Here is a 12,878-nt window from a genome sequence, read left to right as displayed (position 1 = left end):
CTCCTTTGGGTCACATGTACTATGTTTATTAAAGATTGTTCTAAGTTGTTGGACGCAGCCATGGTAACTTTAGGAGGCATATAGAAATTATTTTAATCAATATGCCATATCTGATATGATAAGCCGCATGGAGCCTTCATATTTACAGGCAGTGTACCTGATAGCTGGATACTTGGGGACAAACAAGGCAGCATCCTTATTGCACAAAGCGCATTTTCACAGCATCTGCCTGGCTGGTCAGGGAGGTTGGGAGACAAAGTTGGTTGGGAGACAAAGTGCTGTGTTAAGAGGATCACGGTCTGCGAAATGGTTCGCTTCATGATGATGGATTCGAGAACTCGATTTGCTGATTGTGAGGAAGCAGGAGGAGATCCTGGCAGTTACTGGAAGGGGGGGAGGGGCAAGAAATGCACCATTAGCGTTAACGCAGCGCGCGAGACAACTGTCCGTCCCACGAGCTCTGACAACTGACGAGATTCGCGTCAGGGTAAATCAAACGGCAGGCAGGCGAAATGTTAAAACTGGAAACGGCGGCTGCTCCGAGCGGTGATGACAGGTAACACCGCGGCTTATAGATAACAGCGCCTGAGAGGAAACCTGAGACCGGTTGCGTCTCTGCCCCCTCCCCCCTCCGAAACCCCGCCCCCAACTGACTATATAACGAATAGCCCCGCCCGACTAACGTCAGCTCGCCCTCTTTCCCTCATTGGCTGGTACTCGTGCGTCCTACTCGCCTGGTTGGGGAGAGGAGGAGCCGTCTCTCTCTCGCACGCTGTTTCGCTGAAGGTGGCGCGCGCGCGCGCACGTGTCCCGTCGGGCGGGGGAGGCTGGCTGGAGGTGGGGCCTCGTGCTCAAGCACGCGCCGAGTAGCCGTTGGTCGGCCGTCCGGCCTGTGAGGGGGGGGAAAAGAGGCGGTTGCTGCCCGTTGGCGCCTCGCGCGGGTGCCTCCCCCTCTCGCGCTCCCCTCGCAGCTGAGGAGGCCATGAGAAGGCGGCTTCGGAAGGGGGCGGTGATGGCCGTTGCTGCTGCCGCCGCCCGGCAACTGCCTCCGTCTCCTTTCCTCCCGTCGGCCCCAAACCGCGGGGCTCTCCGCACCTGCCAGCCCTGAGGGAGGCCTCGGCGCGCGTCCCGCCGCTGGAGAAGCGGAGAGCGAGGGCCGCCGCCGCCTCCTGGCTCGTCCCTCTGCCGTCCTCGATGTCTCCCCCGCCGCGGGGAGCCCACCCCATCCGCGCCCCTTCGGCCCGCAGCGTCCCCTCGGGAGCCCGGCCTCGCCTTCTCCGAGACTGGTGGCGGAGCCAGCCGCGACTCGCCGGGAGGCGGCCCAGCGACGACGGAGCCGGCCAGGCCGCCGCCTCCTCCACCAGCGCGGCGGGGATGAAGGCGGAGGCGGGGGACAGCAGCATGATCAACCTGTCGGTCCAGCAGGTGCTGAGTCTGTGGGCGCACGGCACCTCGCTCCGGCACCTCACCGGTAACGGCCGGGCGCAGGGCGGGCGGGGGAGGCGTTCGGAGGCTGGGGCGGGCGAGGTTTGAAAAGCGGCCTGTGTTCTGTGTCGGAGGGAGAGGAGACGTTCCAGGCACTCCCATCCCAGGTGTCGCCAGAGGCTTGGGGGGGGGGACACACTCGAGCAGGGCAGAGAAAATGGTACCAGGGAACGTGTGGATGTAAAGTGGCTTCTGGTTCAAAAGGGCAGGTTAAAACGTGTGTGGCATCATAAATGGAGAGTAAGGGATGGCATTAAGTTAGAGCTTAATACGCAGGCTGGAGGTCAGAGTAGCTGCGGATCTATGGGGTGCTCCGATAACCAAAGGGACTTGACTGTGAACCTGTCTTCCTGTGTTCCTTGCTGGGATGTCCCTGGGCCTTTTTTGAAAAAAATGCTGCTGTTCAGATCTGTGGCATCAGATCCCAGTATTTCCTGCAGGACCTCATACCAAACAGGTACAGGGCTTATGCTGTCTGATCAACTAAATGTTGCCTTAATTTAAAAACTTTTGGGGCACTTAAAAATGTATTTCCTTTCTCTCTCCCCCCCCCATTAGTGAAGCAACAGACTTCATAAAAATATACATTATTTTTAATACAAGCACTTAAACTCTAGTTGACAAGCATAGCTTTCGAAGATGTGTACAACCTGCTTTGTTACACAGCAAGTGAAAGCCTGTTTTAAGATTCCAGTGCATGTATGTGTCATCAAAAATATAAATATATATTTCTTCACAACTATTGTTTAATTCATATTAAAATGTATGCTGATTTAATCATTAATTGCTTAATGTCAATTTGGTGACATTCCTTTTGCTATGCTTCTTCATCTAGAAATGCTACATTTTTTGCTTCTATTTCATGCCCTCCAAGTACCCAGACTGTCTAATGTGTTCAGTTAAAATTATGAAGTTAGAAGAGCATGAACATTTGCTCTTTATCTTGTAAAGAAACACTGCCTTGCACAGTAACTACCAAGCCTTGCTTGGTAGTAAACTTTTCTGTTGACTCAGAAGTAAATCCTATTTTGTTAAATGGGACTGACTTCAAAAGAAGTGTGCACAGTTCTAGGCTAAGAATTGCATTCACTGCTGCTACACAAGCAGAACAAACTCTAACCTGCATGGTGGGGCTTCCTCTTCTGTCCTTCAGCTCCCAGTGCACCCTCAAAATCTGTTCCAGATTTAAGGAGTGGGGAAAGCATAGGAGATTCTGTGTGAGCAGAAGTCAGCTTGTACAGAGTTGGCTATGATCCCCAAACTGTAAACCTAAGTGATTTTACCTAGTGTCTTTGCACATGCATAGAGAGAACCATATAAACAATTTTCTCTTCTAAATTCTGCAGTGTAAAAGGCTATGTGGATGGCATGGTCGAAGGTGTACAGAATGGGAACCCTTTAGAGTTGTAGATTGATGGATGCAGTGCATAATTAAATGAAACTCACTGCCACAAGATGTGTTAATGGCCACTGGCCAAAGGGATTAGGCAGATTTCTGGAGGATAGGTCCATCAACAATGAGCAATGATATTTAAATGTGGAACCTCAGGGTTCAGAGGCAGGATGCCTCCGACTGCCACAAACCGTGAAGAAGAGCTTGTGGCCCTCATTCCCTCTTTGTAGGCTTTTTGAAAGCATCTGATTGGGATGCTCACAGTAATGTGATTCATGGTCTTATCCACCAGGGCTGTTCTTACATTCTCAGATTGAGCTCCCCATCTGTAATCATACTAGTCTTTCTGGTAGTGCAGTTAGGATGATTACTGATCTAATTTATGTGAAGCTCTTTGAGCACTTAGTAAAAGTGCTGTATAAGTTTTATGCATCTAGCTACTCAGCACTCCATCGGACACAGATATTTATTTGCCTGCATAATAAATCATATCTGAAGCATTTTTCTTAGTAAAAAGAAGGTTCACTTATGGAAACTAGCAAACATGAGTATTGGATACCTGATTCTAGCACTATTTCACAGAATACAGTGGCCCTGATCAATAAACAATGGATTAGATGTGGTGTTCAGGTGAAAGTGTGTATACAACCAAAATGCGTCATTCTTTTTACTGGTACAGTACGCTACTTACTACAACATCAGGCAGTGCATAGTCTTTGGAACTCCCTGTTCATTTATATTAGGCATTTCACTATTGTTTTTGGTGCCTGCTGAAAACTTTTTGCTTCAGCAAACCTACCCAAACATGTAATTTTTTAATGTATATTATTTTAAAATTACTGGTTTTATTAATATTTTTAAACATGTTAATTTATATTTTTTTTGCCTTTATCATTTTTTAATGAAGGTTTTGGTTTTTTTCTTTAAACTACTTAGAAGTCTTCTATCTAGGAAACAATGTATACACTTTATTAAATAAAATAGCATTATATTGTCTGTTCATAAATGGTACGCAACATACTTATTTCAATATTAATTTATTTTGATGAATTGTCCTGTTTTCCTACCTTGGCACACAGACTGAGCTTTCCACTACAGTTCTAATATCTCTTTTGTGTGTCTGTAGCCAGTTTAGATTTGATTAGCATATATATGAACTTCACATGTTCTTTGCCCTAGTGCATACTTCCATCCTGACTCTCATTTTCCATTCCATTTGATATGTGGACGCTAGTTCACAAAATCTTACGTTATAATATTTTTTTTAGCTTTAAGATGCCAAAAGACTCTTTGTTCCTGTCAACATGCAAATACTGTATTGGAAATTGTCTTCTATTTTCTTGCCCAATCAACTAGTCTGGACATATGAAGACTGGCAGTGCATGCTGCAGCCACAGCAGCCTGCAACTTGGTCAGGATTATAAAGGATTCACTGGGTACCATTTAATTTCTAAATTAAATCTCATGATTCACCATTACTTACTTATTGCATTTGTATCCCAGCATTTTTCTCAAGAAGTTCAAGGTGGTGTACATGATTCTCCTCATCATTTAATTCCCCCAACAACCCTATGGGGTAAGTTAGCTGAGAGACAGTAACTGGCCCAAGGTGACCCAGTGAGTTTCATGGCTGATTGCATATTTGAATTCTGGTCTCACCGGCCCTAGTCCAAAACTCTGACCACTATACCACACTGGGTCTTGGGACCTGAGGATTTCAGCTTCTATGGCTCCAGCTCACAAAGGTGAACACTTGTTAACAGTTTTGATATACAGTACTTCTAGCTAACCCTCCATGGTTCTCTCTTGGAAATAACTGCAAATTTTTAGTGCTAGTTTACATTTTATCTGTTAGTTAATTGTATTCTAAACAACTAAAAGAGAGGGGTGGGGAACCAAATTTTCGGAAAGTTTCCCTGCCTGATTGCCAAGGAAGTATTCAGCAAGTATGTTGTTTTTGTTTGGTGTGTTTTACATTATTTGTTTTTCAAGGTTCTTTGAATGAAGAGATATGAGGGATATATTTAGACTACTTTTAAATAAACCAGACATAGTATAAACTATTATTATTATTTGTAGACCACCCTTCATCTACAGACCTCAGGGCAGTTCATAATGGAATAGAAATTGATACATGCAGTATAATATAATACTTAAATTTGAGAGCTATCTGTGTGATCTGAAGTAAGTTTTGTTAAAGCAGCCTTTGGCTAACTTAAGTCTCTGTGTGATGCAATACATAGTTTTATGAATTGTTTCCTTTGGTGAAAGATTTCTGCCTTTTATACAGCTAATTCTGTCTCCTTTTGAGAGCATGCACTGCTTCAGAATCAGTTCTCCCTCAATTAGCTAGTTTCTGCTTTCATTGTTTCACAACTTTGACACTTTTTCTCAGTGCTAGTTGCATTTAACACTAAAGAACAAAATCTATTTTTATCCAGCATGTGTACAATATGTCCTAGAAAGATAAATTTGGTTATTTAGGACATTCAGTGATAAAAACTATTGTTGGAATTTCCTCACAATTTCAAGTTGGTCTGAATAGCTGCTATGTAGCATTCATCCATTCTTCAGGGTTTAAATATTGTTTCCACTTTGATAACAATTGGAAGCAATGTATTCATAACTTAAATATTTTTGGCAACATCAGGAAAAAAAACCCTTAGTTTGGCAGCTTGCTACTTTTAGAGATGCTGACATGTTTAAAGGTGAACGACCAGTAAAATTTCAGAAGGGATTAGTATTTACTTATTGCTCCCTCTAAGGTAATTTGTTTTGGCTAGCTGTCAGAAATTGTTTATAAGTATAACATGGATTACAAAATTGGAGCGTTTTAAATTTGCTCAAAATAGTTTGTTAATAGGGGGACCTTAAGTGTGCAGAGAAATGGGCAGTGGACAGCATTATAGAAAGAAGAATAAAGTTATTAAATAAGTATTCTGTCTGTGCATGCTTTTGTATCTCTCTATAATTCCTCAAAATATGCAAGGATTTTTTTCTCTTTGATTTAATCATTTTTTTCTCAAACGTTAACCCGCTCTTTGATTGCTTTCTTCCAGAAATGTGGTACTGGGTTTTCCTCTGGGCTCTCTTCTCCTCTCTCTTTGTCCACGGTGCTGCAGGAGTTTTAATGTTTGTGATGCTGCAGAGGCATAGACAAGGGAGAGTAATCTCTATCATTGCAGTCAGCATTGGATTTCTGGGTTCTGTAACTGGAGCTATGATAACCAGTAAGTCTTAAAATGTTCAAGTACTTCTTTTTGAAGATTATTTTTAAGCTATTGTAGTAAATGATTTTTGGTTCATTACACTGGAGTTCTGTGAGGCTTACAGCTGTTGGGGTTGTTCAGTGGCTGAGGGAAGGGCCATATAAAATTGGCAGCCATGATTTTTCATATTTCTCAGCTTTAGGAGAAAGAGAAGCAGGATGCCACCACAGAGCCAGCCTCCCAGTAGTAGTGTCACTCCTTCATCCCAGGGTGGGGCAGGGTGATATTCTGAAACAAGCTTTTTAAATCTGCAGCACTTAACTCCTCTCTCAGATGTTGTTTGGAGCTTGTTAACAGATAGCTGTGGAAACTTAAGTCCTGGTTAGCACATAATGCTAACCAGGTTTATGAAATTGTGATTTATTTAAATCATGTTTTGTTTGATTCTTTGAACCCTGAACTTAGGAGGTTAACTATAGCTTGTTAATTGCCAACTAATTCTGTTCTAAGGCATGGCTTAAGTTCACTTACGATCTTTTGTTTGTCTTAACTATGGCTTGGTGTTACCTAAATCCTTCTCAACCTATGATTTGATTGGCCACCCAGCTCAGACTCCCATTAAGTTACAAAAGGCTTGAGACAAGAGCCTCTGGAAAACAACAAAGCTTTCACAAATCAAATCATAGTTTGTTTGGTCATCTGCAGATCAATTTCTTGTTGGCTCCTGGTTTGTTAAACAAACCATGGTCTAACATTATGTGAGTGCTTAATGTTCGACAGAATTAAAGATCTAAAATTTCCAGAAATGTTGAAACCTGGAGAAAAAGGCATACATTTGAAGGGGGGCGGAATGTTGGAGAAAATTGGAATATATTATCAAACAAAGTTAATTTACTTTTTAAACAATATAAAATGCATCATTTTTAACTTAGTTACCGTTGTAAAACTTGGCATATTTATGGCAGTTGCAGAGTATGTTTACGTTTACCGGACTTTACTCCCTGGTAAGCACACAAAGAATTGGACTAGAAAGTATAAAGACATTCCATTTTTACAAATAAAATGTAAAATTTACCCAATATTAGAGCTGCACCTTATACTATGCAAATATATAATAGTTTTTTTTCCTGTTTGGGAAGGGTGCAGGGAGTTGAAAACAGAAACACTCTTTTGTTTGCTAAAACAATTGTATGTCATTTGGACAGAAACTTCCATTTAGTCTCAATATTAAAGGATAGCAGCATATTTAAATACAAAGCGTAACTTTATACAACACTGAAAATACTGAACCCTAGGTGCAGAAACACATCTTGGATTTGAATGTGGTATATGACTACAGTATACACAAATTAGCATTCTCTAATGTCTTGCATAAAAATTTTCATGCATGTGTTGAGTGAAAAACACCCTTGTCATTTCACTTACTATAAAATTAAAATATATTCTGTAGTTTTCCCCTCTGGTGTTGTCCCACCAAATGTTGTTCTTCCTTTTTTCCCTTTCAAACCCAAAGTGTCATCTGGAAGAAAAAACAGGAGGAAAAAAGATATAATTTCCTGGGGGTTCCCCCCCTCCCCATGACATTCCCATCTCTAGTTAGAATACATTTTGAGGAGGAGGATGTGATCAACGGCTACTAACCATGATGGCTGTGTTTTACCTCCACTGCAAGGGGATTAATGTCTGTTTCTGGTGGTTCAGGGTATATATAAATTTATTCAGGTAGGTAGCCTTGTTGGTCTGACGCAGTCGAAATAAAAAAAAATTTAAAAAATTGTCCAGTAGCACCTTAGAGACCAAGTTTGTTCTGGGTATAAGTTTTTGTGTGCATGCATCCGAAGAAGTGTGCATGCACACGAAAACTTATACCCAGAGCAAACTTAGTTGGTCTCTAAGGTGCTACTGGACAATTTTTTAATTTTTTAAATAAATTTATTGATACTGCACCATCAATGTTCATTGTAGAAGTGGGTTCTCTCTTAGGAAAGTTCAGGGAGAACAACAAAGTCCAACACATTATTGACTAACTTAAAGCTTCACAGTGTGTTAGCCTTGCAAATACTAGCATTTGGATAGGGCATGTAAACTACTGTTTTATTTGATTATTATTAATCTGTGGCATTTATATAGCCCCGTTGTCAGGCTTACAACAAAATATTGGACACAATCTAGCTAAAGATAAGCACTTTCAAGACCCATTAATTTGAATGTGAGAGTTAAACATAACCTCCCATTCAGTTCAATGGGACTTACAAGTCCTTCATATTAGCGGGACCAGGCCGAATGTAATTAAAAAGTAACATTTGAAAATTTTGGTCTGAAAATGTTTTAAAATGCAAACCTTTTACTATTTTTTTGTGGTAACTTCATATTTCTCCCCTTCCTTGTGATTCTCTAGGTGCAGCAGTAGCTGGAATTTTCAGAGTAGCTGGAAAAAGCATGGCTCCTTTACAAGCACTGGTGTTTGGAATTGGCCAGACTGTACTGACACTAATTATATCCTTCTCGAGAATTCTTGCTACACTTTGAAACTTCTGTGAAAACTTGGTTTCTAAAAGGAAATGATCTGCAGTGAAGCTTCCCAGAAGTTGTTCCAGTAGCTGCTGGATTTGAATTGCAAGGGGAAATATTTGGTATGTAGACTTCAAACCTAGAGGTTCCGCCCTTTTAGAAAGGAGTTCCCTCTAGAGTCCAAAAATGACACACTACTGCACTGCACCTAATGTGCCTCTGTCACAGGCAAGGTGTGATCAATTTAGGAGAAGCTGCAAGATAAAGCACCTTGTGAAGCTGCTAATCGGGCAAATGGTGATGTGATCATTGTTTGTAACAGTATTGGGGAAAATACATAGGCATTTCTGAAGAATGGATCCTAAATGTGCCAAATGCAAAGTTGATTTGTTTTTGTTTTTTAAAAAATATTGATAGTGTGACCATTTAAATGTGTAGTATTTGAGTGCAGCAAACATAGTTCAAAAAAATTTCAGGTATACAAACAAGGCACTTGTTTATTATTGTAATAACTAACTCCATCTCAATGCAGAAATTTATCAAGCCTGTGGAGGAGAAAGCTGCTTGAGTATTGAATTTATTAGCATTGCTGGGATTTAGTGACTGAAACAACAGTCTGGTAAGGACATGAATGTGATTGATCCAATATAGGAGCTCCTTATGAAAGGATTTAATTAGGATATGTCACATTCACTAGAAGCAGCCTTTCAGTAACATTATGTTTTGCTTTTGCTATTTTATCAAGTTATGGTATGTCCCAAATTCATGGTCATGGATTGGAACAAAGGCTGTATGGGTCAGATGACTAAAAAAGGTTACAAAAGGAATCGTACATTATTCCGAAAATATATTTGCTTTGACCTTGATTGTTGAAACATTCAGTAACGCTATTTTAAGACCAGGAGGAGCCACAAGTCTTGAAAAGTATGTGTTTACAGTATGGTCTTATCCAGTAAGTCAAAGATAGATGGGGAAATAAAAATGCAGTTTTTCTATGTGATTATGCCAGGATTCTGAACAAATGTTTATTCTAGTAGATTATATCAGTATCAAAAGGGAGAGAATTTAAAATCTTCCTATTTCCCAACCTTGAGATAATTTGGGGATGATTATATGTGACTTTCATATGCTTAGCTTCCAGTAGACCTGTTCTGTGTGTGTTGTTTTAGCAAGAGCAGCAGCGGTGATGTGACTGTAATGTCTTTACTGTAACATGTTATAAAGTGAATAGAGAGAAACTACAAGACACTATCTAAATGTAAGTATTGGGAAGGAGTGAATTAATTGTATCTTTGGGCTGATTCACACACTGTCCTTTCAGTGAGTATGCACATGTAATCAGCATGCACAAAGTTGCCTGTATTAGGAGCTGAAAGAAGGGAGCAGGCTCCCTACTTCTGGAAACCAGTACAGGTGGCAGTGGCTGGAGAACCCAATTCTGCATTTACCAGAAATTGCTAGATATTGTCGCTGCTCAACCACTGCACCTTTTTCAACAGCACCTCGGTCACTCTGCTGCTGGTGCTCTTCTCTAAGTAGAGTGGCAGTAGCCAAGAATCCCTTTGCTGGGAACTTGGGAAAAACAAGGCATATGCAGTAAGAGAGGACGACTTTAGCTGACATTGCCTTTTCTACTACTTTTGGCTGCTCTAATACAGGTGGTAGTAGGGCTTGATTCTATGTATTCCTTCACTCAGAGTGCAATGTGTGAATTAGCCTTTAGTTTTCTGTTGAAAATTGGCAGTCTGTACATGTCTCTACCTTCCTTCTGGGTGTATGACCACAGGTTGTCATGACAGCAGAAGTTAATGCCTACAGAAATCATAACTGCAGCAATAACACTTTGACAGCACAGTGCTTTGTTCCACAACCTTTCTAAATATTGTGGCAAAATCACAATTTGTAGTTGTATATACTAATAAATTATCACTAGAGGCTATTTTGCCTACTTTGGTCTAGAGATAACACTTAAGACATTCATTATTATTATATCTTCATTCTTATAGTTGTAGTGATAGGCTGCTATCCTACAAGGACCTATGTATAACTGGAGCTTCTTCACGGTTGTGTTATTGCAGACTTTTGTTTGCCATACCGAAAGATGGAAGCTTTGTGCTCACCCAAGACTCTAAATCAAAGTCATAGGGGAAAGGAAATAGCATTAATACTAGGAGGTATTTAAAGAAACATTGATATATTTTGTTCTTTGTTTCAGGTAATTTAATTTAAATGCCAAGGCACATTCTAAACCTACACTAGTATAAAATGCTATTTTAATTTATAGTGCCTTGAGTATATGTTAGAAGGGATTTTCTAGTCCATTGTCAACTTACTCCTGTTTTGTCTCTGCCATTAGCTTGCATTTGATGATAGCTTGTGGTAGTGGTGTTAAAATGAAAAATAGGAAAAAACTTGGAGACATCACTAGTGCTACCTGCCCCAGTTCAAGTCAATGCAGAAAAGTTTTTGTTTTTTAATTATAATTTTTATTGACTTAAATATTAAGCACTGTATCTTCAAGCCTTTGGAGTTATAAAACTCCATATTGGTTTCATATTTTATTGAGCATCAGAACATGCTGTATGTGATACTGTTGTGAATGTTGTATGTGAAGTTGTCTGATGTCTAGTGTTATGTGTAGTGGTGTAATGAAGCTGCAAAGCAAACACTTCTCAGGCCCCAGTACTGAAGTAGTTATGAAGACTATATATGTAAATTTCTAAGTCGATTGACTTTAGGGCTATATGAAGAAATGTATTTCTGTACTGGAGGCTCAGATGCTTCCTATGTTGTTTGTGGTTGCCTCATTCTGACAAAACTTACACTTTTCATGAGAAACAAATCCCATCAGTATTAAGGTTAGGTTAGGAATAACTTAAAGGCTAGATATGCACTTTGTTAAATATTGCAACACGTTCATTGGGCAGCAACAATACAGCAGGTTCTGAGTGGCCATCTAGAAAAGGGTCTGCCCAGAACCGCTTTGTAACAGGAAGCAATCTTGGATCATGACTCGTTGAACTCAGCTAATGAGTTGTGTTTTACGGTAGATCAATGTATAAAATGACTCTTTTTCTATCAAAAATGGTAAATAAAATCTTCTCTTTCAGTCTCTGTTTGGTAATGAATACTAAAAGGATGTGCTTTAGCCAAGGATAAGTATGGCACTATGCCTTTGAATAGAATACATAACATTTGTATTTTGAAGTGATTGCAGAGTTAGTTGTTTATTGCATTTTAAAACCAATTTATATTTTAAAAAACAATGAAATAACAAATGAAAGTTTCTGATAGCAATATTCTGTATTCGGTTTTGAAAGTAATGTGTAAGGAGTAATGTTACTAGGGCCATTTTTTCATATGCTAAAAAGGGTGGGTTTCTTCTTTCATGCAAGTTTAGAGTGGTGTGCTTTACTTAAGGGTGAAATGCCCTTTGTATGAATAGAATTAAAATAATACCTTCAGCTGCTACAGGAAATGAAGGAAATCTACACCAATATTCAAAAATTTATCTGAGGAAGTGATTGAACATTCTACTTAGAAGCATTCTAAAAAGAATCCAGTGTAAAGCTTATGCAATACCAGTATTTGACCATGAACTGAATTACTGTTTGAGAGCAGTTGAAAATTTCATTGTTGTTTTTTTAATTCCAGATAATCTGCAGGTTTTTTATTTTTAAGGCAGCTTAAATTTCATGAACTGATCTCTTAACATATTTAGCAATGACATTTTAGAAAACTTTTCATTATTCAAAACCACAGGTAACATTATGTTGGCTTAATTTATGAACATATGGACCAAAGAGGTGGTTAAGTATTCATTGTATTTATCTGTAATATAGCATTTTAAATATATTTTTCTTGATTAAATCTGAGGAAAGCAGTAGTGTTTCCTCTTCAGTTTTGCACTTTGCTATATTTTGTTTCAGTATGATAAACTTATTTTTACTTGAAGCTTGCATATTTTTGTTGTATTGTAGTATAACCAAGCAACCAGCTCTCGGTATAATTAAACGGATTTTTAAAATTAGTTATGTTTGAAGTTTATTATCCATTTGCATGGATAAGTCAATTTTCTTAAGCCTACCCCCCACCCAAATACGTTTAAGCCTAATATTTTAAGGCATTGTTTTTAAGCATTTTATCCAAATTCTTGCATAATTGCACACAATGGGTTACATCCAGACTTAGTCATGCTTAGAGTAGACACATTGATTTCAACCCTATAGCAAATAAGAGAAATATGGATCCAGATCCAACAAGCACATACAACTTCTTCT

At 39.7% G+C, this 12,878-nt stretch overlaps 1 protein-coding gene across 1 annotated transcript; it reads left to right on the top strand.

The window, feature by feature from the left end:
- The first annotated feature begins 761 nt into the window (after nt 1–761).
- TMEM170B (transmembrane protein 170B) lies at nt 762–12,628 on the top strand. Its single transcript, XM_053396908.1, has 3 exons — nt 762–1,471; nt 5,938–6,108; nt 8,486–12,628. The coding sequence occupies exons 1-3, from the start codon at nt 1,195–1,197 to the stop codon at nt 8,614–8,616; spliced, it is 579 nt and encodes a 192-aa protein (XP_053252883.1). The 5' UTR covers nt 762–1,194; the 3' UTR covers nt 8,617–12,628.
- Nucleotides 12,629–12,878: the final 250 nt, after the last annotated feature.

Source organism: Podarcis raffonei, chromosome 7 (genome assembly GCF_027172205.1).
Source record: "Podarcis raffonei isolate rPodRaf1 chromosome 7, rPodRaf1.pri, whole genome shotgun sequence".
NCBI lineage: Eukaryota > Metazoa > Chordata > Lepidosauria > Squamata > Lacertidae > Podarcis > Podarcis raffonei.
The sequence above is the reverse complement of the archived record's forward strand: the minus strand, read 5'-3'. Positions and strand labels throughout refer to the sequence as shown.